The sequence below is a fragment of the Asterias amurensis genome, chromosome 12, assembly GCF_032118995.1.
Source record: "Asterias amurensis chromosome 12, ASM3211899v1".
Lineage (NCBI taxonomy): Eukaryota > Metazoa > Echinodermata > Asteroidea > Forcipulatida > Asteriidae > Asterias > Asterias amurensis.
The window spans coordinates 8,727,575-8,749,852 of record NC_092659.1 but is presented as its reverse complement, the minus strand read 5'-3'; the positions used below and the strand labels follow the sequence as shown (position 1 = coordinate 8,749,852).

The 22,278-nt window shown below is 37.2% G+C and overlaps 1 protein-coding gene across 4 annotated transcripts in view; it reads left to right on the top strand.

Annotated features, from left to right (window-relative positions):
* The window catches only part of LOC139944895 (diacylglycerol kinase delta-like), a 160,897-nt gene that overhangs the window by 91,527 nt on the left and 47,092 nt on the right, over window positions 1-22,278 (top strand). For 3 of the 4 annotated variants that reach the window (XM_071942056.1, XM_071942057.1, XM_071942055.1), the window contains exons 3-5: window positions 5,446-5,508; window positions 8,066-8,146; window positions 9,804-9,908. In XM_071942056.1, coding sequence (XP_071798157.1) covers window positions 5,446-5,508; window positions 8,066-8,146; window positions 9,804-9,908 — 249 coding nt within the window. Of the gene's footprint in view, window positions 1-5,445; window positions 5,509-8,065; window positions 8,147-9,803; window positions 9,909-17,922; window positions 18,037-22,278 lie in introns of those variants that run through there. The other variant, XM_071942058.1, reaches the window with a different exon arrangement.

Below are 22,278 nucleotides of genomic sequence, written 5' to 3'. Positions count from 1 at the left end.
AACAAGGATGTCATATTTTTATACATGGATTTAATTTATTTTTTTCATTGCTAAGCGCCCAGGAGCATGTTTCATGAATGGACGCTATATAAATTGTCATTATTTTATTTTATTATTATTTATTTTATATAGACTAAAGATGATGTTGTGTAATAGACTTGAAGGCAGTGGACACTGATGGTAATTACTCAAGATAATTAAATGAAATGAAAGCCATCTGTAATGCAATAAGTTGATTAATGTTGAAATAGGTATATGTATGTTTGATCATTATTTTGAATTTGTCATTTAAATTTGTGTTTGTGATTAAAAGTGGTATATTCATTTTTATCCTACGGTTCCACATGAAGTATAAACTACCTACAAATAAAGCGCATCTTTTACCAAAATATATTTTAAATAAAAAAAATATTCGTAATTCCCATTTTGTAAGAGCGCCTATTGAGTGAACTTGCATAGCATTATCAGTGTATATTGATTAAATACATCCATGCATGACCACGACTGAATGCAAGTTTGGTCATATTTTGCGGGCGTGTGTGCTTCGAAGAATAAACTGACCTTGACTTGCCGTGAGTCTGTTTTTCGACTGTCAATCAAATTATGACATTAATTTAAAGGGAAGGTATACGTTTGGTAATCAGATGAGGTAATAAGATGAGGATGAATAGGAAAGAAAGGAAATTTTTCTGAGTGAAAACCCTGTAAAGTATGTGTATGTTGTTCAAGAATTGTTTATGGGAAGACATACGTTTGGTTATCACTCATAAAATTAATGGCAACCAAAAATTTGGGTTAGGAGCCTAAAAAGCAGCTTTCAATATAACATGTACTGTACATGTACATTGAATACAGCATTTTGAGAAACCTGTCACTTTGAAGTAAATGTTGCTAAATGTAATAAATGACAGACTATTGCATTATAAATTATTATTCATTAATACCTCAGACAGTTTCGCTATTCCTATTGGTGGAGAGCGCGTCACGTGGGTGTGTATACCTTTGTTTATGAACAGTAAAAAGTGTTCAAATATGGGCGTGACACGTGAGCTTGCACCTGTGCTTATATTATTATAAGACAGTTTCTTCATTCCTATTGGTCGAGAGCAACGGCCGAGACAGTTGTGCCACATCACGCGATACGCGCGACGCACACAGCATTCCCTTATAAGGAGTTGTTTACCCGAGGGCCTTGACTGGGCCTTACCATTTCATAGCTGGAAGGGTGTTGTGTTGAAAGAAATCATTGAAAAATTATAATTTTTGCATTTATTTTACTTTTTGACCATAAGTGTTGATGTTTCTTGACCGAAAAGGTACTTATGAATGGGAATCAAAGTGTGCTGAATCGGTTTTCAACTAGTGGGTTAAACCCGCCGAGGCCTGGTTCTTGATAATTTACCTCGACTTCGTCTCGGTAAAATTATCAAGAACCAGGCCTCGTTGGGATTAAACCACTAGTCGAAAACCTCTTCACCACACTCTGATTCCTTTATTAATAATAAGCTTTGAAGCTAACACATTTTTATGTTCTACAAATTCTGACCCTGTTTTGGATCTTCTTACATGTAATCAAATCCCAATTAATATTGATATTCAATGCCATTAAAACCTTGCATTGCCCAACGCACACAAGACACGTACCTGCACATCAATTATTTTTTTATTATGGTGTAGCAACCAGGATTATGTTGCAAATTGTATCTACATGTACAGATGTCTTAATTTTATTATTTAGATGATGTACATGGTAAATTGACATACATATAATAGTTATAATCTAATATGACATCTGATGAAGACAGCAAATTCTTGAGGGATTATGTAAATTTGACACTTTTGTGTATAGATATGCAGTTTGCGCTTTGTTGGTTTCTGTAGGACAAACCCTGCTTCAAATTTAGATTCAATACTGTCATGATTAAAAAAACATGTCATTTGAATTCTTTGTTTACAAGGATGCCAATGAACATACATGTACTGTCTACACTCATTCAGAATTGTGTATGGGTATAATGGATGTTAAATTTGCATCGGGGATAAAGAACATTAAGTTTGGTTTTTACCCATACACCGATGTGTGTTAGCACTGTATACTCAGTACTTTCCCCGAGTCCTGTGAAAAAATATCACAGGCATATTACTCGGTTGGGATTCGAACCCCATGACCCTTGCATTTCTAGAGCAGTGTCTTACCAACTAGACTACCGAGATTGCCTGGTGGTAGCTAGAGGCAGTTTGTACCAAACTTAATATTGTTAAAGGGTGTTCGTCGTCTGCTACGTAACTATGCAAAAGCTTGCCCCAAACCATGATACATAGCAGCTGTTTCTATAGTCTGAGGAATTAAAATTAAGCGGTAAGTTGTGACTAAAGCAAGTCTTGGTACCAGACATTATTCAAATCTTAAATCACAAAATGTGGCTCATTAGAACTGATAAAAACAATCATGGGTCTTACAGATTGAAACTAATTTTGGGGTTTTGTTGATTACCGATCTTGCCTTTAAAAGCATAAGACGCAAACACACCGACTTGACTGCAAATCCGTCTGCGGCCAATAATCCATAATCCTGTAACCATTTTTTTTTTCTTTCCGAGCAAAGTATTTTGTGGCAAGCTTTACTTCATAACTTAAGAGATATGGAAGATGTGTTCTGCACATGTCATTCGCTTTGAAAACAAGTTTTTGCATAGGTATTCCAGATGAACTGTACAAATAGACAAATCCAGGCCCCGATTTACGGGATCCAGCTGATGATGAAGGGTCTGTACATTGGCAGAGGAAAAAAAGAAACCCTGATATCAAAGTTTTCTTTTATACATTTTGAAAACTCACTGGAAGATACAACATGCAATTTAAGTGTTAGATTTGAATAATGTCTCATGTCTGGTACAATGACATACCCTGATCAAAAGTTACACTTCAATTGAATTCCTCAGACTATAGAGACGGTTGCTACATGTATGTCACATGACTATAGGAAAGCTCTTGCGTAGATACATAATAAGAGATGGTGACGCCCTTAACAAACTCTGAATGGATGTGTATGGCACAATGGTACCAGGGTTTGCTCATCTGAACAAGTAATTTTCCACGAATTTGATTTCTAGACCTGAGATTTAGAATTCGAGGTCCCGAAATCAAGCTTTTGAAAGCACACAACTTCGTGTGACAAGGGTGTTTTTTCTTTTATTATTATCTTGCAACCTCAAAGACCGATTGAGGTCAAATATTCACAGGTTTGTTATTTGATGTGTATGTTGAGATACACCAAGTGAGAAGACTGATCTTTGACAATTACCAATCCAGTGTCTTAAAGGCAGTGGACACTATTGGTAATTGTCAAAGACTAGCCTTAACAGTTGGTATATCTCAACATATGCATAAAATAACAAACCTGTGAAAATTTGAGCTCAATCGGTCATGGAACTTGCAAAATAATAATGAAAGAAAAAAACACCCTTGTCACATGAAGTTGTGTGCGTTTAGATGGTTGATTTCAAGACCTCAAGTTCTAAATCTGAGGTCTCGAAATCAAATTCGTGGAAAATTACTTCTTTCTCGAAAACTGTGGCACTTCAGAGGGAGCCGTTTCGCACAATGTTTTATACCATCAACCTCTCCCCATTACTCATCACCAAGAAAAGTTTTGTGCTAACAATTATTTTGAGTAATTACTGATAGTGTCCACTGCCTTTAAAGAAAACTCTGCAATGTGTAGCTGCCAACTCTTTCTGATACTGCAGAAAGTTCCCTGAAATAAACCAATTTAAAAATCTTCCTGATAATGGAAACCTTTTCGCTATTATGTTGATTGTAATTCTGAAACGTCTCCCTGTTTGTTGTACAAAATCTTCCTGATTGCAAGATGCAGATATTAGGAGCTATTGCAATGTACTCCCATTTTTGTGAAAACTCTAACTGAATTATGAGCAAACTTAAAAATATAATAGATGCAATTTAGCATCACTTCGTTGCAGTACCCGCTGCCAAAACATAGGATTCAAACTGCCTCTAGCTATCGGGCAATTTCGGTAGACTAGTTGGTAAGACACTGCTCTAGAATTGCAAGGGTCGTGGGTTCGAATCCCACCCGAGTAACATGCCTGTGATATTTTTTCACAGGACCCGGGGAAAGTACTGAGTTTACAGTGCTAACACACATCGGTGTATGGGTAAAAACCAAAATTAATAAACTTTAAAACGTTGTCTTGCAAGTTGAACTTTAAATTTCCCAGAGTAACAATGAGTTATGTTTCACAAATCGCTAAGAAAATCATTATTACTAATGTAATTGTCATGGTTTTGTTTGACGGTGTATTTCTTGACAAGTTTACTATAACCTGTAAAGTTTCTCAGATTCAAATTTGTTGGCATAAACACTGGATATGTTTTCACAAAACCACATTACTTCAAAGTATTTTTTTTTCTCAGAATGCTTTATACTACTGAAAGCTGCTGTACATGTAGGCATCTAACCAATAGTTTGTATTGCCATTAACTTTAACAATGATTACCAAACGATATGCCTCCCTTTAAAGTATGTTACAACCTCAAATTATTTATTTCTGTTATCAATTTATTGTAACTTGTATTATTTAGTATGTTGGCATGGAAATGCTATGAGGCATAAAGATTTCAATCTACAACCTATAGAGGACACTGTGTAGGTGTAACCGTGATCCTGTCTTTGACCAATGGAGGGCTCCCTGTAGGCTCTTCATTAATTTTCCTTTTTGCCGGAGAACATCAACCTCTTTTTCTATGGACAATAGAGGGCACTGTTGATCATTTTCATTCATGAACTTTTTGCAGCAGTCAAGCCAAGCATACACAAATGCTTTTAGGGGTAGTCAAATCATAGAGCAAGGAACTTCGTCAAACTAACCCCAATTGGATTTATTGACTCATAATTGCTATATGATGTAATTTATGAAATTGTTGAACATTTGTTGACTATGGTAGTCATGGTAGTATTTAAGACAACAATATTTCTGTGGATAAGTTGCTATTGGTATGAACTTTATAATCAGTGAGCTTTCAGCTTGTCCTTTGTTTTTGAAGCAGAAATGTAAATATTTTTTGGGGAATCAGAAGAGGCTACATGTAGGAACACTCTCCATTCCTCGTTGATAACTTCAAACACAACCTGCCCAGTGTGTCTTAGATCATAGATTGTCCCTAAACCCACATCGTTTTCTCAATATTTGTTCTAAAATATCTGTAATAAATACTATATGTCTTGTGTTTTAACTATATTGATACGGTCTTTTTGCCATTTTAATCACGGTCTTGTCTTGTCTGTTTAAATAATTTTATTGTGCAATTTTATGTAATTTAATGTTTTTATCCATCCTGTCATTGGCACTTGCGCCATTGGATGTGCTGAAATAAAATGAAATAAAGTCAAATAAATTTTTTTTTTCCCCTCTCATTTCACAGAGATGGAGGAGGCGGTACTTCAAGCTGAAAGGGAGGAATCTTTATTACGCCAAAGAAAGCACAGTAAGGAAGTTTTACTGCAAAAAAAATCCCCCACCCCTCTGCCAACCCTAAAAAAATAACCCCAGCTATGAATGCATCAACTGAAATATGTTCATAGCGCTGCTACATGTACTATCAAGAAGGGGAAAAGGCATACTAGTCTTCGGAGCCCAATTTCATGAAGACGTTAAAGCCATTGGACACTTTCGGTACAGAAAAAAAATTAAAAGTTCACAGATTTACAAATAACTTACAGGGTTTACAGAAGGTAATGGTGAAAGACTTCTCTTAAAATATTATTCCATGAAATGCTTTACTTTTTGAGAAAACATTAAAACAAAATCAACACTCGATAACGAGAATTACGGATTTATTTTAAACACATGTCATGACACGGCGAAACAAGCGGAAACAAGGGTGGGTTTTCCCATTATTTTCTCCCGACTCCTAATGACCGATTGAGCCTAAATTTTCACAGGTTTGTTATTTTATATAGAAGTTGTGATACACGAAGTGTGAGCCTTGGACAATACTGTTTACCGAAAGTGTACAATGGCTTTAAGCAGGAAATACCGCTTGACAAGTTTCTTGCAAAGAGCACCACAGCAACAACACAGGGGGAAATTGCTGTGGGTGCCAGGGCCAGGGAGGGGGTTATGTTGAGCCATGCCTTTTAATCGTTTCTATCACTCCTGAACAGAGATATTGACAAAATATATTGACAAAATAGCGACACCGCCTACATGGGGCTAGAAAGCTCAGTTGGTAGAGCACTGGTACATTAATCCGGAGGTCGTTGGTTTGAATCCCACTGTAGTCAATTCTTTAATCAACCACAAAAATCTATCGATTCCGATCGGAACTAATAAGCCCATCTGTAAAAGGAGCAGATGACAAATACACTTTCAAGGAATACAAATAGAACACTTTAACCCAGTCTTTACAGTCACAGTGGCAAAACCACAAACAAATACACAAACCACATACAGGAAGCCAGTTGCAAGACGTCTAGGTAAAATTACCAAAAATCTAAATGGTTAAACAGAATCTGTGACTTCCGTTTAACTGTTTCAAGCCTCGCTTGACATGCTTAAAGGGGCACAGCAATTTTCTCCTGGTAAGGGGCTTTTTTATTGGGAAAATGAAATTTGTGCTCAAACCTGGCAGAAGACACCACAGCAAGAGCACAGGGCACTGCGGCAATTGCTGTGAGTGCCTGGACTCGTCTTATCTCACGTTAGGATTAATCTTAAGGTCTGCATGCTACAGTGCAGGGTTGGGACTCGTCCTAAGTCCTAAGATTAGTCTTAAGTTAAGAAGAGTTTTGTGAAATCGACGGCAGGGCTAGGAGGTTTGCACCATTTCTATTGATTCCAATCAGACCTAATGAGCCTATCTGTAAAAAGAGCAGCTAAATGTCAATTACACTTTCAAGGAATAAGAATTGAACACTGTAACCTAGTCATGACAGTCACAAAACTAAAAACAAATAAATACAAACCACGTACAGGAAACCAGTTGCAAGTAGTACGTCAAGATAAAATTACCAAGCACCAAACCTCAGCGTGTTTAAACAACTAGTTTAAAAAACCTCTTTACCGCATTTGAATTCTTGAAGCATCCCCTTCTTAGCAACAGACGCAGCTGCCACTTTGGACATGGCCTAATCAGCTCTATAAAATTTGCCCCAGATGGTTCCTTCCCTCTGCTTTTACTGAGCATATTTTGGTCATTTCAACCATCTACAAATATAGGGTTGTAAAACACTATGACAAGTCCTTCAAAAAGGGATTTCAAAACACGCCTAATGTTTCGTTTTTTAAAGGGCAAGGTGTTTTCTCCTTTGTAAAGGACACTTTTATGAGGAAATTGTATACTTCTATAGACCTTATAATGTAATGAAGTCATCCAGCTGCCCTCTTTGAGGTAAAATTATGATGAAACAATAGAAATGCACAGATTTATATGCTCTTCACACAGGATTGGCCAGTGAACAACTAAGCCTAGGCAACTAGTGCGACTAGTGTCAAAGTCGCGATTATTGATTGCTTATAGGTCGAGTCGCTTCTACTATGTACTTCAACTACTCAAATTAATCGTGCCGTCACAAGTACTACAAAAATAGTTGCAACTAGCAGCGTTGTCGCGACTATTTAAGGCCCCACTAGTCAATTAGTTAATTTCACTAGTCGCCCAGGCTTATGAACAACTGCCTTTTGACCTCTAAGCGAGGGTGCCCCACTGAAATGACATGCACATAAAGTCTTTTAGGTACGTTTCAAGGGGTACCCAGGCAATAACCAGGGACTCTGTGAACATGGTGAAGTATTAGGCCTGGGATCGATTTCACAAAGAGTTAGGACTAGTCTTATCTCGAGTTAGGACCAGTTATTCGTCCTAACTTAGGACTATCCATGCAATTTGTATATCTCCTAGGACTAGTCTTAAGTTAGGACTGGTCCTAACTCTTTGTGAAATCGACCCCTGGAAACATGGGCGTCTCAGATAGGATTCGAACCAACGATCTTATGAAATGTAGAGCAAATGTGGCTCTTACGTATTTTTTTTCTTCCCTCAGTCTCACATCTTCGAGGAAGTTGACCTACGAGAGATCAGCGTGGCTGAGAGCAGCACCAAAAACGTCAATAATAGTTTCAGGGTAAGTCAAGGGAATCTTTATTCATGATTTATCGGCTCAGTGCTGACCACGACCCATTTTCCTTGCAGTTTGCATTGCTGCAACTGGTGTCCCACTAATTTATTTTGAGCGGCAAAGAAATTTGCTTGAAGCAGTATTTTCTGCTGATTCGCTTTATAAAATTTTGCCCAATGTCTTAAACCTGTAAAGCAGAAAATTCTGCTTAACAAATTTCTTTACTAAGCAAGAAATGTGTGGGGTACCAGTTGTAGCAATAGTTATGGTATTATATTTTGGCTGGAAACCCAAGAGTTTTCTGTGCTTAGCTATGCTACATTGGGCCATTATTATTATTTTTTTTTGATAAGCAATGAACTAGCCATTAAGACCACTCGGACATAACAGGAACTGGCATTTTGGTCAGTAGACCACTGTTAAGGGAGAACGCTGGTGCTTTTTTACACCATCTGACCTTAAAAAATTGAGAGAAACTGCATTTTTAGGCATCTGAAAGCACACAAATAATATGTGCAACAAGGGTGTTTTTTTTCTTTCATTATTCTCTTCAAAGACCAATTGAGTAAAATAAATTCACAGATTTGTTATTTTGGGATACACCTACATGTAGTGAGAATACTGGTCTTTGACAATGTACCAAAGGTGTCCAGCTCCTTGAGTACAGTTTTTCGCAACAAATATGGCAACCCCTCAAGAAACAATATAAATTGAAGCTTTTCCCTTCAATTGTGGTCAAGCAGAGATTGTTCATTTGTGTTTTCCTCAACTGTGAAACCAATGCAGGTATCAACATTTTTTTTCACAATTCTGGCAACCCCTCGGTCAAGAATACAAAGTGAATTTTTTTTTTAGTGAAACTTTTTAATTTGTTTTTTACTATACTTGTGATAATGAAACCAAGGGTGCCTTATAAGTTATGAGTGCGTTCGTTTAGCTTCCCTGGGTCTACTTCGCGGTACTACCCAGGGAAGCTAAACGAACGCACCCAAAATGAATCACTGTTGCTCGCAATTTATATTGCTCAAGAACACAAGTGCTATGATCGGTACTCAAACCCACGCTGTGGTTAAAATGATGGCTATCGTGCGCTACACATAACTTCAAAATTCCTTCTCGCTTCAGGTTGGTGTGCGTCAGACTGGAAAGGAAAAAGGCAGAACAAATATCGGGACGGAAAACAGAAACTCCGTCCTGGTCGCAATTTTTATTTTTATTTTCTCTGTACATCAAAATTGTCATTCTCAAACAATTTATTTTTGAAAGGATTCCCTTTTTTGAATTGATTAAGAAGAAACAAGAATTCCCCATTGAAAAGCATTCCGACAGTGGCAATTTTGATCTACACAAAACAAAAATTTCAGGAAGATCACATGCACGATTCCAAATCAAAAACAACATTGCGAGAAGATCACATGCACGATTCCAAATCAAAAACAAAATTGTGAGAAGATCACATGTCCTATTCCAAATCAAAAACAAAACTGCGAGAAGACCACATGCCCCATTCCAAATCATTCAGAATCTCTCCTCCTTTCATCCTGCTTCCCAGAATAGCTCGATGAACAAAATACAGCCCCAGCGTAAACATCGGTGTACTTTTCCCTCTCTCTCTAAGTCTGATACGCTGACCGTGTTTGACGTTTGCTTTCTTTATTCTCAGGTGATTACTCCATTCCGAACGCTGATCCTCTGCACTGATACGCGGAAGGATATGGAGGAGTGGATTAGTGCCTTCAAGTCTGTCGCTAATAGAGAGTTTTACGAGGTAAGGATGTTTTTTTTAAGAAGTACTTTCTCATTCATACTAGACTTGTGGACAAGTCGTTAAATGTTTGTCGCGGTGATAGCGCTCCGACTCTCCGAGACTGCAGGCCCCGTGATTGCTCTTGTGATTGCTCTCGTGATTGCTTTCGTGATTGCTCTCGTGATTGCTCCCTTGATTTGGGAGTAGCGGTCGGGCAATCAGCAGATTATGCGAGAGCAGTGATCTTTAGCGAGCACCGCCACAACTCGACTATCTCACCCCGTGGGCCCATTAACGACTTGTCCACAAGTCTACATTCAAACCTCTCCTGTGTCTTACTTTAAAGAGAAAGCATACCTTTGGTTCTTGAAACATTTGAGTATTTTATAGTTTTTTTGCAAAGGTTTTTAAAGGTTGTCAAGTTTTTGAGATGTCACTGAAAATCCTGAGCAATTATGTCCATTCAGGAAGAATTATCCCTTATAAGAAGACACAATCTGAGAAGTCTTACTGATAGTGGCACCTCTCAGATTCAAATTTTGGGCATAAAAAATGATTTCTTTATACATAAAAACATTAATTCGAGGTGAAATGTTACTAAAAATGCTTTATAATATAGAAAGCTTCTGTAGGCTTCTAACCAAAAGTTGTTATTGCAATTAATTCTAAGAGTGATTGCTAAAGGTTTCCGTATACTTCCCCTCTAAAGCCAGTTAGAAAAACAACTTCTTTCAGTGCCTCAAACAAATAAGTGGCTTATCTCCTACAGGGATAAAGAAGATCAATTTGATTTATCTGCCTGCGTCTGTAAATCCACGATCCTGATTGGTCAACAGCCTTGAAATATTATCAGACAAGATAGAATTCCTACTTTAGTCTGATTTCCACTTTTTGGGCCTCAGAAAAATAGTGAGACTGTTTGTAATAGCCTTAAAAACTCTGTAAAAGCTACCTTTTTGTCAAGGCTTTTGTGGATCGGAATTGGCTTTGTAGAGCTGCGATCCCAAGCGACGGGAAGTGAAGACCACGTACGCGAGTCAAGTGGCAAAGTCACTAGAGCCTTTTACAACTGGATCGTTTTTTTTTTAATATGAATTATTCATTGAGTATGAAACGTGCATTCATAATAGTATCGTGCTCAAGGATACAAAAGCAATAATCGGGATTTGAAAACAACACTCTGCTGATCAGAAACACCAGAGCATGATTCTGGCGATCTTTACCGCTCAGCCAGGACATGCCACAAGGTTAAAGAATATGATTTCATTCAAACCTACACCCACATGTGATAAAGCAATGAATTCTAAGTGCTTCCGAAGTCGTGCCAATTTTTGTCATAGCATCGGTGTAAACAGATATTTGAGTTATTTCCGACTGTTTTTCTAATTAAAGCTTTTGCTACCCCACGGTTGCCTTGCTTCTAATTGTCCCAAGAAAAGAGACAGTAATTTTATTTCAACATATGGAGAAGAAGAGTTTTCCAGTGTAGTATAATGCTGAGAGGACAATATCACTAACATCTGGTAAATCTTGAAGAAATCCTTCAAAGGTTGCTACAATGGTCGAACTTTGTATTCGACACAATGTCTGTCAATACAATTGTTTTGTACAAAAGGTCACAAGTGGTCTGTAGGCTTATTTGAAACACTATGTATCTCCACCCCCTTCCTCCCACGGCCCACACCCCCAAGTTTACATCAACTCAATTTGAAAGAATAAAAATAATCAGATCCTCCAACATTTCTCCAATCAAATCTCGAAAGTCTCATTTTACCCTCTCCTAAAAAATAAAAATAATAATCAACATTTTCCCATTTTCTCAGTTTCCAAATTGTCCCATTAGAATATCCATTAGAGACGATAATTAAGACCTAAGAGCTTGGTAGAACCTTCAGCCCCACGCTATGACGTACAACACTTTGCTACTAAAGCCATTACCCGTCTTGCTTTCCCTCGAGCCCCATATTCCCCTGTGCTCTCATTATACCTGCTTTTCCTTTGTACTTCAACGTTTCCGTTTTCCTTATTTCCATTTAACGTTCTTGAGTTCAAGGAAATTATATGACGTCTATCCCTTCAATTTTCAATCTTGGAAGGAGAGAAAAAATGTCTTGGTTTTTTTAGGTTTTTTTTAAGTAAAGGGTTTTGATATCTTTTGTAGATCAAGTTTTTGGCCATGACATGAATCCCTACTCGTGAATGAAAATGTATGTAATAGAGTCGCGTAAATACGTTGTACACACCACAATAATTTTCGTTTGAGATGTTTTTTTTTTGTTTTTTTTTTTTTGTGTGTGACAGTGTTTTACTGATTTCTAAAAAAATACAGCACACCATCAAGTAATATTTTAAGGGAAGATGATCTACCATCATTATCTTCAATTTGTGTTTAATGTAAATATGTGGACTTCATGTTTTATGCTGTACATAAAGTACCCAAACCCTTTAAACCAAATTTCATGAAGCTGCTAAGCACAGATATGTGTTAGCACAGAAAAATCTTGCTTATAGAGAGATACAGGTTACTGGCGAAATACATGCACCATTGTTAGTTTGTATTGATGTGGCCAGTGCCTTGCTAAATATTTTGCTTAGCAAAGAAATTTGAAAACAGCTCTGAAATTAGACCCTGTTGGATTTGTCAAATTTGTTTCTTAGTTTTCTTAACTTAAATGGAGAACTCGGTCAGACTAACTACAGGTACTGAGTATTGAGTAAATTCTAACAAATTAATTGGCTGCACTATATTGAAGCCATTATACACTTTCGGTACAGGAAAAAAAAAGAAAAAAAAAGTTCACAGATTTACAAATAATTTACAGAGTTTACAGAAGGAAATGGTGAAAGACTTCTCTTGAAATATTATTCCATGAAATGATTTACTTTTTGAGAAAACATTAAAACAATATCAATTCTAGATAGCGAGAATTACAAATTTATTTTGAAACATGTCATGACACGAAGAAGCGTGTGGAAACAAGAGTGGGTTTTCCTGTTATTTTCTCCCGACTCTGATGACCGATAAGCCTAAATTTTCACAGGTTTGTTATTTTACATAGATGTTGTGATACACGGAGTGTGGGCCTTGGACAATACTGTTTACCAAAAGTATCCAATGGCTTTATAAGCATCCATGGAAAGTGACGTCAAAAAACAAAAGTTAGGTGCACCATCTGCCCATATTGCAGACTACAAAATCGCAAAACGTTATTAAATTTTATTAGAAGCCAAACACTTCTACGCCCGACAAGGACAAACTGTTCACAACAACACCTTACATGATTTCTATCTCTTTGTGCTTTGGCCCAGATTTTTCTTTTTTAAAGAAGCCTAAAATCGTTTGTGACGCCACTGCAGCAAGGTTGTTCTTTACTCTGGGCAGTCCCAGTAGACTTGAGGCTTAGTCTCATACTCAAGGCTGATCTGATCTCTCATTCTTTTTGCTTGTGAATTTAACATGGTCTTAGTGACTTGTAGTCAGGCTTATCCCTGGGACTTCGGTGACTCGGCTTGCGACCAGGGGAAGAAAAAAAACCGGTTGAAAACGTGCAACTTGAGCTACCTTAGTTGGTGCCCATGTCAATTGTCATTTTATAAAACAAATGGAATAATTTCTGTCATTGTATTTTCTACTCAGTTTGTTTCAGCCATGCATGTCAGGGATTTATAGTTTTGTTCAAGTCTGTGACGGACCCAATTTCGTGGCTCTGCTTATCGCCGAATACTGCGCTTTCGATCACCATTCTCTGCTTGCCGAATTTCTAGGCTAGCTGTGTAGGCGTAGAATGCCTAGTAATGTGGAGAATGCACGTACACGGGCCAAAATTCCCTGCTAACCCGTGAAATACGCTTGCCGTAAGCGCAGAATCCGCATGATGTGACCTTAAGTATCCCTGTAGCGATTTGCGTTATGCAAGTGGTCCACGTACTCTGACAATGTCAGGGGACAAACTTGGAGAACAGTGCAGTGACTTTTCTTGTTGGAAGCTCATTCTATAAAGAGCTTTTATGAATTTGAGAAGGTGGACAGAAGTAGCTAGAAATGGCCAAAATTGTAGAAGTGTTCCGTGCGACCATTGGGAGGATCCTGTGTTATGATTATAGTAACTTTCTTTATCGGGACTTTGGGGGAATCTAACTCGGACAACAGGAACTCAAACTTGGACAACAGTGCGATGACTTTTCTTGCAGGAAGGCATAGTAATAACTCATTACACGTAAAGTGCTTTTATGAATTTGAGATGGTCTTGTAATCCGATAGTTTGCTTAATTGTGATTAAAGACACTGGACACTATTGGTAATTGTCAAAGGCCAGTCTTCTCACTTGGTGTATTTCAACATACATGTATGCATACTAAAAAAAAACTGAACATTTGAACTCAATTGGTCTTCGAAGTTGTGAGATATTAATGAACGAAAAAAAAAACCCACCCTTGTCGCACGATGGTAACACAAAGTTGTGTGCTTTCAGATGCTTGGTTTTGAGACCTTAAATTCTAAATCTTAAAAGGCTTGAAATCAAATTCGTGGAAAATTACTTCTTTCTCACTACGTCACTTCAGAGGGAGCTGTTTCTCACAATGTTTTATACTATCAACCTCTCCCCATTACTCGTAATCAAGAAAGGTTTTATGATAATAATTATTTTGAGTAACTACCAATAGTGTCCACTGCCTTTAAAGGGTGTATGTACTTTTTATAGGACAAAAAACACAATGTCCACAGATTTACACTAAACTTACACAGTTTGAAGATAATGATAGGAGAAAGCTTCCCTTCAAATATTACGTGCTGAGGTGCTGTAGTCTTTGGGAAATGAGTAAAACAATGTCATGAAAATAATTTTGGTCTCATGAGACCAAAATTATTTTAAGCATTTACAAACGTATTTTCATGACATATTGTTTTACTCATTTCTCAAAAACTACAGCACCTCAGTAAGTAATATTTGAAGGGAAGCTTTCCACTATCATTATCTTCTAACCCTGTAAGTTTAATGTAAATCTATGGACATTTTGAAAAAGTACCCAAATCCTTTAAAGGAACATTACAGAATTGGTTTTTGCTAACAAAACAGTTGCTGGCAGTGTAAGCACTTTATGTAATCCACCATATACATAAACTGACAAACCTGTAGAAGTTTGAGATCGATCGGCCATCTTTGTCACGAGAGAATAGTGAAAAACCGATTACAAATTTTGCATTGCATCGGGCAAAATAAAAATGAATAAAACGCTCACTGAGCGATAAACTCCAAACGCGAAGTTAGATTATTTATTTCTCATCAAATATGACATTTCAGATAGAAATATTTCAAGGGATGTTTTCCGACTATCATCATCAATAGACCGTGTAAGTTTTATGTAAATCTGTGGTCTTCATGATTTTTGTTTCATACCAATTCTGTAACATTCCTTTAAGCAAGAACGTCTTCTGCTTGTGAGATTGTGAGATTGCAGTCTTCTCTAGTGGGATCGGTTTACGCATGTCATTATAGTAATTGTTGTTACATGTGTTTCAATGCCCACTGGTTCATAGAGGTCAGCACACTGCTGTATAAAATTGTTAATTACAATTTCAAAATTACAAAAAAATCTACTCTGTGGTAGTAGCATATCAAGTGAGACAGTTCTCTAAAGAACAAAAACTACCAGGCAAGTAGATACACACATGGTATTCTACTGCAAACCAAATTTATTTAATTTAAATCCATAATGGTCAAAAGGGTATTGAAGAAAAATGCATAAATTTTAAACCCTAAATAAATATGAAACATGTTGCTCTATGAAACGAAAAAACGGATGTTTCCTTTTGGCAAACAGTTATTTTTAAAGCCATTATAAACTATGGAACAAAAACAAAATTAAAAGTTCACAGATTTACAAACAACTTACAGGGTTTACAGAAGGTAATAGTGAAAGACTTTTCTTGAAATATTATTCCATGAAATGCTTTACTTTTTGAGAAAACATTAAAACAATTATCAATTCTCGATATCGAGAATTGCAGATTTATTTTAAACACATGTCATGACACGCCGAAACGTGCGGAAACAAGGGTGGGTTTTCCTGTTATTTTCTACCGACTCCGATTGCTGATTGAGCCTAAATTTTCACAGGTTTGTTATTTTATATATAAATTGTGATACACGTAGTGTGGGCCTTTGGACAATACTGTTTACCGAAAGTGTCCAATGGCTTTAAGACCACTCTCCCATTATAAATGTACTTTTTCTTGTCTTTTTTTTTAAATGACTACATGTGTATTGTTAACAAACAAAATAGTTAGTGGCCTGACGTCATTTTTGGCCTTCGAGAAAGACCCTGCTGGGTAAAAATGTCTCACGAAAGTTTAGTCCCTCTTGTTGGTAAGCAGTTTGCAATCAGCTTCTTCTATTTTCTCAATTGTTAGTATTGTAAGATTTAATACAATTTGATGCAATTTTGTCTGTGGCATGAAATTTGAATTTCAGTAAAAAAACATGTTTATTCAAATGTGCAGGCTTGTGAAATCTCAGCTTTAAAGTGGATATCCGCTTTTTTATTGATCAGGCAGATTTGTATTACTGTTTTTTTTTTATCTCTCCATATTCCCCCCCCCCCTTATATAAGCTTGGAATGCCTTATATTAAGCTTGGCAACAATAATGTAAGATGAGCCTACATTGTGTAGCTACTGGATTAATGGGGTGCCCCAATTCGACCAGTGTAAATGCGTGACGCGCGCTCACTTAACGTTACACGATCATTCTTACATTATGTAGTGTTTCAGCTCTTTTTTTAAGGGTCCGCTCACAGGCCTGAATATACTCCATTTACCAGGAGCTTCAAAGTATGCAAAACCTTTTTTATGAAATATATCCTGACCCCACTAATGACCTTATCGTACTGAGCCGATGTGATGAGGTCCACAGGGCATTAATTGAAGAATGAAATAGAGATTGATATAACATCCAGAAAGCTGACACGTTAATAACGAAAGGTCAGTGAGAAACCTTCATACATGCTATTCAAATTAACTGAGTAAAACATCAGGTTTCTTCTTCGTTAATGGAGAGATGTTGATAGTACAAAACATTGTGAGAAACGGCTCCCTCTGAAGTATCTTAGTTTTTGAGGAAGAGGTAATCTATCACTCATTAAAAGACTTAAAGCACACTAGACCTACAGTTTTACGTCCCATCCGAAGGACGAAGCAATTGTTAAGTGTTTTGCTTAAGAAGACACAAGTGTCACAACCGGGACTTGAACCCACACTCTGCTGATCAGATACACAAGAGCTTGAGTTTGATGCTCTTAACCGCTTGGTCACGATACCCCTTTTTCAAAAAGCAAAATAATTCCCATTTTGTACTTCTCAATAAACACACCAAAGAACTGCCATTTCCCCACATGAAATTCATGTTTTTCCCCATGCAATTGGTGAGTTTCGAAGATTCAAATTTCCTTGGTGTTTGTTCGTCGCCTTGCTGTAAAGCGTCAATGGATTCAACATCCTTGATGAAAATACGGTCACAACATGTAGACACTGTATTCAGCTGGAAGTTTCACATATAATCTTGATTACATCTTTCTAGAAAGTTTGGTCTATAAATCAGCATTATGTTAACAAAAACCACTCTACGTCAATATCTTAAAGGAAGAAAAGTATTTAAGAAATTACTTCTTGGAAGTGCGGCTCTTAAAACAACAACTGGTTTACATGGACGCAACTCAGCATTTTGGTCAGTGCACTCCTCAAAACCAAATCAAAACAAAATAATCTGATCATCGGTGACAGATTGTTTCATTCACAGACAAATATTGACCAATAGTAAGTTTAGATCTCACTCATCACCCCCACCCCCCTCAGTGTAAATAAACTCATCTCATCCCCCCTGCTTAAAAAGTAGACTGTCCCTTATATACGATCTTCCCCCAAACGTCCTCGTACAATAAAAAAGTACACACATTTGAAGTGTCAAGCTCACATGCTGTAGACTGTCAAACACTAAAGAATCTCCGCTAACGGCCGTCTGATCATAGTGCGCTAAATTCTTAAGGTGGACTGATAAAGCCAAAGAGGACAGGAGGACAGGAAATTACTCGTAGGGTCAGTCATGGAGGGTAACAATGATGGGTTCTGCGCTTCGGACTCTGAGGAGAAAACGGTGAGTTGTTGTTGATGATGCTGGAGATAGAATCTGATGCCTTCCCGGCGTGAATCAAATACAGTGTGACATTAACTGACGACGGAGCAGTGTTGAGTGAAATTGGAACAAATTTGTCAAGTCAATCTTGTCGAATTAATTCGCCAAATTGAATACCAACCCAACCCTTGATCACGAAGCAGTTAATCTTTGGCATATCCATGTAAATTATTTCCACTTGGATTACCTAGTCGAAAATATTTAATATAGAGATAAGAATTTGAATTAAAATTTAGGTACTGTAGAATATCTAGTGTATTTTGGCTTTAATCAGCGAGAGGAAAATGCTTAAAAATGCCCAGTGCGATAAATAATCAGCCTAAAAAGTATATCAGATTGACAAGTAATTAAATAATAATAACAAATCTTATAAAGCGCTGGTATCTAGAAAAAAAAACTATTCACTGCGCTAAAAAGAATGACCAGGGGAAAAATTAATGGTAGGCTTGACTGAAGAGGGAAGTTTTGAGATTGGATTCGAATGAAGAAATGTCAGGTTGTGATTGAAGGGTGAGAGGCAAGCCGTTCCACAGGCGGGGGGCTGCAACCGAGAGACTTCTATCACCAAGTACAAGTGTTATTTTCATTTTAATAATGATAATAACTATTATTATTATTATTGCTTCTTATATAGCGCTCATATCCGTCACTCAGCGACACACAAGGCACTTCAGTATTCAGTATTTATTGAAAAATCAAATAATATTGCATGGCATTGAAATTGAAAAAAACATACTTGATTAAAGACAGCTCAAGGACTGATCAAATTTGAATTAAAATAAAATTGATAAAATCGATAAAATTTGCCACTAAAATTATAAAGAAAAACAAATGGAAAATAGTGTGTAAATAGTATTAAAAAAAATAAGGTATTCGAATGTTGCATCCAAAGTGAACAATAAACATAGTACACAGGTAAACATTAATCAATAGTACAAAAGCAAGTATGTAGAAAGACAACAACAACAAAACATATAAAAAAAAAAAACATTCATTAAACAAATTACGAAAACAATTGGTGCTCGTTAAATAATTAAATTCACTTCATATATAAAAAATGTCAATAGCTAACAAAAATCATCCCAACCATATTTGATTACACTTTTTACAAAATTGCAGGGAAAATCACAAATTGTTGGAGTCTTCACTCTCATAAATTAATTAATAACAATAATAAAACAGTATTTATATAGCGCAGTATGAATAAACAATTCCTCAAGGCGCTTAACAGCAAAATGAAAAGCAGTTGATAGCCCAAATATGCAAGTTTATTATATTGAAAAGAAAAGTCACAAGTTTGAGATATTTGTATCCAAGGGAAATGATTGTGAATTGCAAGATAAATATTCAGACACCAAAAAATATAAAATAGATAATGACAAGTACAAGTGCTATCAACAACATGCGTTTCATTTTGACAAATGAAATAAAATTGTACATCTCACGTTAATCGAATCATGTTTAAGAGTATTTGAAAAATGTTGGGTGTTAAGAGTTCACCTAACTCCGTTTACAGAGAAGAACAATTCGACCCAGATTGATGTCTTTAAGAATCAGCCATTCTCGTCCAGCAATCCTCACAGATTCCTTGATGTTTTTAAAGGCGCTGTACACTATTTGTAATAGTTACTCGAAATAATTGTTAGCATAAAACTTACTTGGTAACGAGCAATAGAGAGCCGCTATTATAAAACATTGTGAGAAGAAACTCCCTTTGAAGTTAAATACTTTTTGAGAAGGAGGTAATTTCTCACTCAAATGTTAAAAGACTTCAGGCCTGAAGCCCTTTTTAGGCATCTGAAAGCGAACAAATTTGTGCAGCAAGGTTTTTTTCTTTTCTTTCATCATACTCTTGCAACTTCGATGACCAATTGACTCCAAATTTTCCACAGGTTTTGTTTTTATGTTGGGATACACCCAAGTGAGATTACTGGCCTTTGACAATTACAAAAGGTGTCCAGTGTCTTTAAGATCAGCCATTCCCGCCTAGCACTCATTCCTCAATCACAGCTCCCTTGATGGTTTTGCGACCATGGTTCCTCATCAGTCACTGCCCCCAAGTCATTCCATCCCAGTGACTCAACGTCAAAGCACGAGGCCGATGCACAGACGATCCCTGGGGTGAACTTCCATGGTAACCCAGCTGTCATGGTTACCTACACCCACAGCTGTGTATTGGCGGACTTGTGACTTGGAGGAACCAGTTGTCGTTAGTAACATGGCTACTGAACGCGCACCTTGGGTCCAAATGCAACTATACCATGAGAGTAGAGTACCCCCCCCAAAAAGACACTGGACACCATTGGTAATTGTCAAAGACTAGTTTTCACAGTTGGTGTATCTCAACATATGTTTAACCTAACAAACCTGTGAAAATTTCAGCTCAATCGGTCTTCTTAGTTGCGAGATATTAATGAAAGAAAACAAAAAACACCCTTGTCTCACCATGGTCACACGAAGTTGTTTGCTTTCAGATGCTTGATTTCGAGACCTCAAATTCTAAATCTGAGGTATCGAAATCAAATTCATGGAAAATTACTTCTACAAAATTATCAAGAAAGGTTTTATGATAATTACTTTGAGTAATAACCAATAGTGTCCACTGCCTTTAACATACTTTTTTCCTCTTGTATAGTAGTATACCCCCTCCCCTAAAATCCTCTATAAAGAATTCCTGAGATTCTAGTTACACAATAAAAGATGCACTAGGGGAGTACTGCCCAATATTGAGCACCAAATGAATGCGACACAACCAAATTTGCAGTCTAGTCTGGCACTCTGTGTGCGCATATGCAGTGTTTTCAGGGGGGGCGAGTTTTGGGGGGAGAGTTGAGGGGGGGGGGGGGACACACACAGAAAATGGTTTAAAATTGCGAGAGGTCACAACTCTCTTAATACACAGCTCCACTACCACCATCCCAAACCCAGACTCAGAATGAGAGAAAGAAAAAAGATGGACAGTTTTGGGGTACATGAAGGGCTCCAAGGTTTTAATGCTCTCATTTTCCAAAAGATAGAGTCCTTACGAGATTCTAACCTGATGTTAAAACGGATTCAAATTTCAGAATCTTGAAACAGGTCTGATCCTGCTTTTTCCCCCGATTACACCAGCTGTTAAGGCGCAGTCAAACAGGCCCCGAGAACGAGAACGATAAAAATGCACGCCCTCGATTGGTTGAATAAGCGTGGGTGTATTCTGCGTGGAGCAATTCAACCATGCGAGTGCGTGCATTTTTATCGTTTTCGTTCTCGTTATCGGGGCCTGTGTGATCGGGCCTTTAACCCCCATTGATGGAGAGAGTCGGAATAGTTGTTTGGTCACATCTACACAATTCAATATCAATGAATCAGACAGCGCTTTTGGGCTTTACCACGGCAACTTTTTATGGACAGAGCTGGGGATAACATTCTGTCGCCAAAACCAAGAGATGATGGGTGGGAGAGAGTGAGAGAGGGAGTCACTGCCATAATTCTCATCCTTGGTCAATATAACCTTTGATCATACTACCGTCCTGCAGAACAAAACGTGGCAGTCATTAGACCCAATTAGTATTCTATGCTTGTTTACGCAAAACGTGGCTTAGGAAGGGGGTGGCAATTAAGTTTGAATTTTTACCATACAGTAAAGTCGCTGGTCATTTTTATGGTATTACGTACGCCTACACTTAACAACCTGAAAGGGGATTATAGTGCGGGTAAACATCGCTGGGTAAATATCACTTAAAGGCACTGGACATCTTTGGTAATTATCAAAGACCAGTATTCTCACTTGGTGTAACCCAACATATACATAAAATAGCAAACCTGTGAAAATTTGAACTCAATTGGTTGAAGTTGCGAGATAATAATGAAAAACATTCTTGTCGCACATTTAAAATATTTTAGTGAGAAATTACTTCTTTATCAAAAACTACGTCACTTCAGAGGGAGCCGTTTCTCACAATGTTTTATACCATCAACAGCTCTCCATTTCCCATTACCAAGTGAGTTTTTATACTAATAATTTTTTTTATAGTAATTACCAATAGTGTCCAGTGCCTTTAACAATCTGAAAGGGGATTATAGTGCAAGTAAACATCGCTGGGTAAGTCACTCAATGTTCTGGCAAAAGTTCATTGAGATCAAGAAATTCATCTTTAATGCATTTATTTTTGACTTCAGCCGCCCACTGGATGTTGATCTGAAGTCTTGTTAAGTCACTGC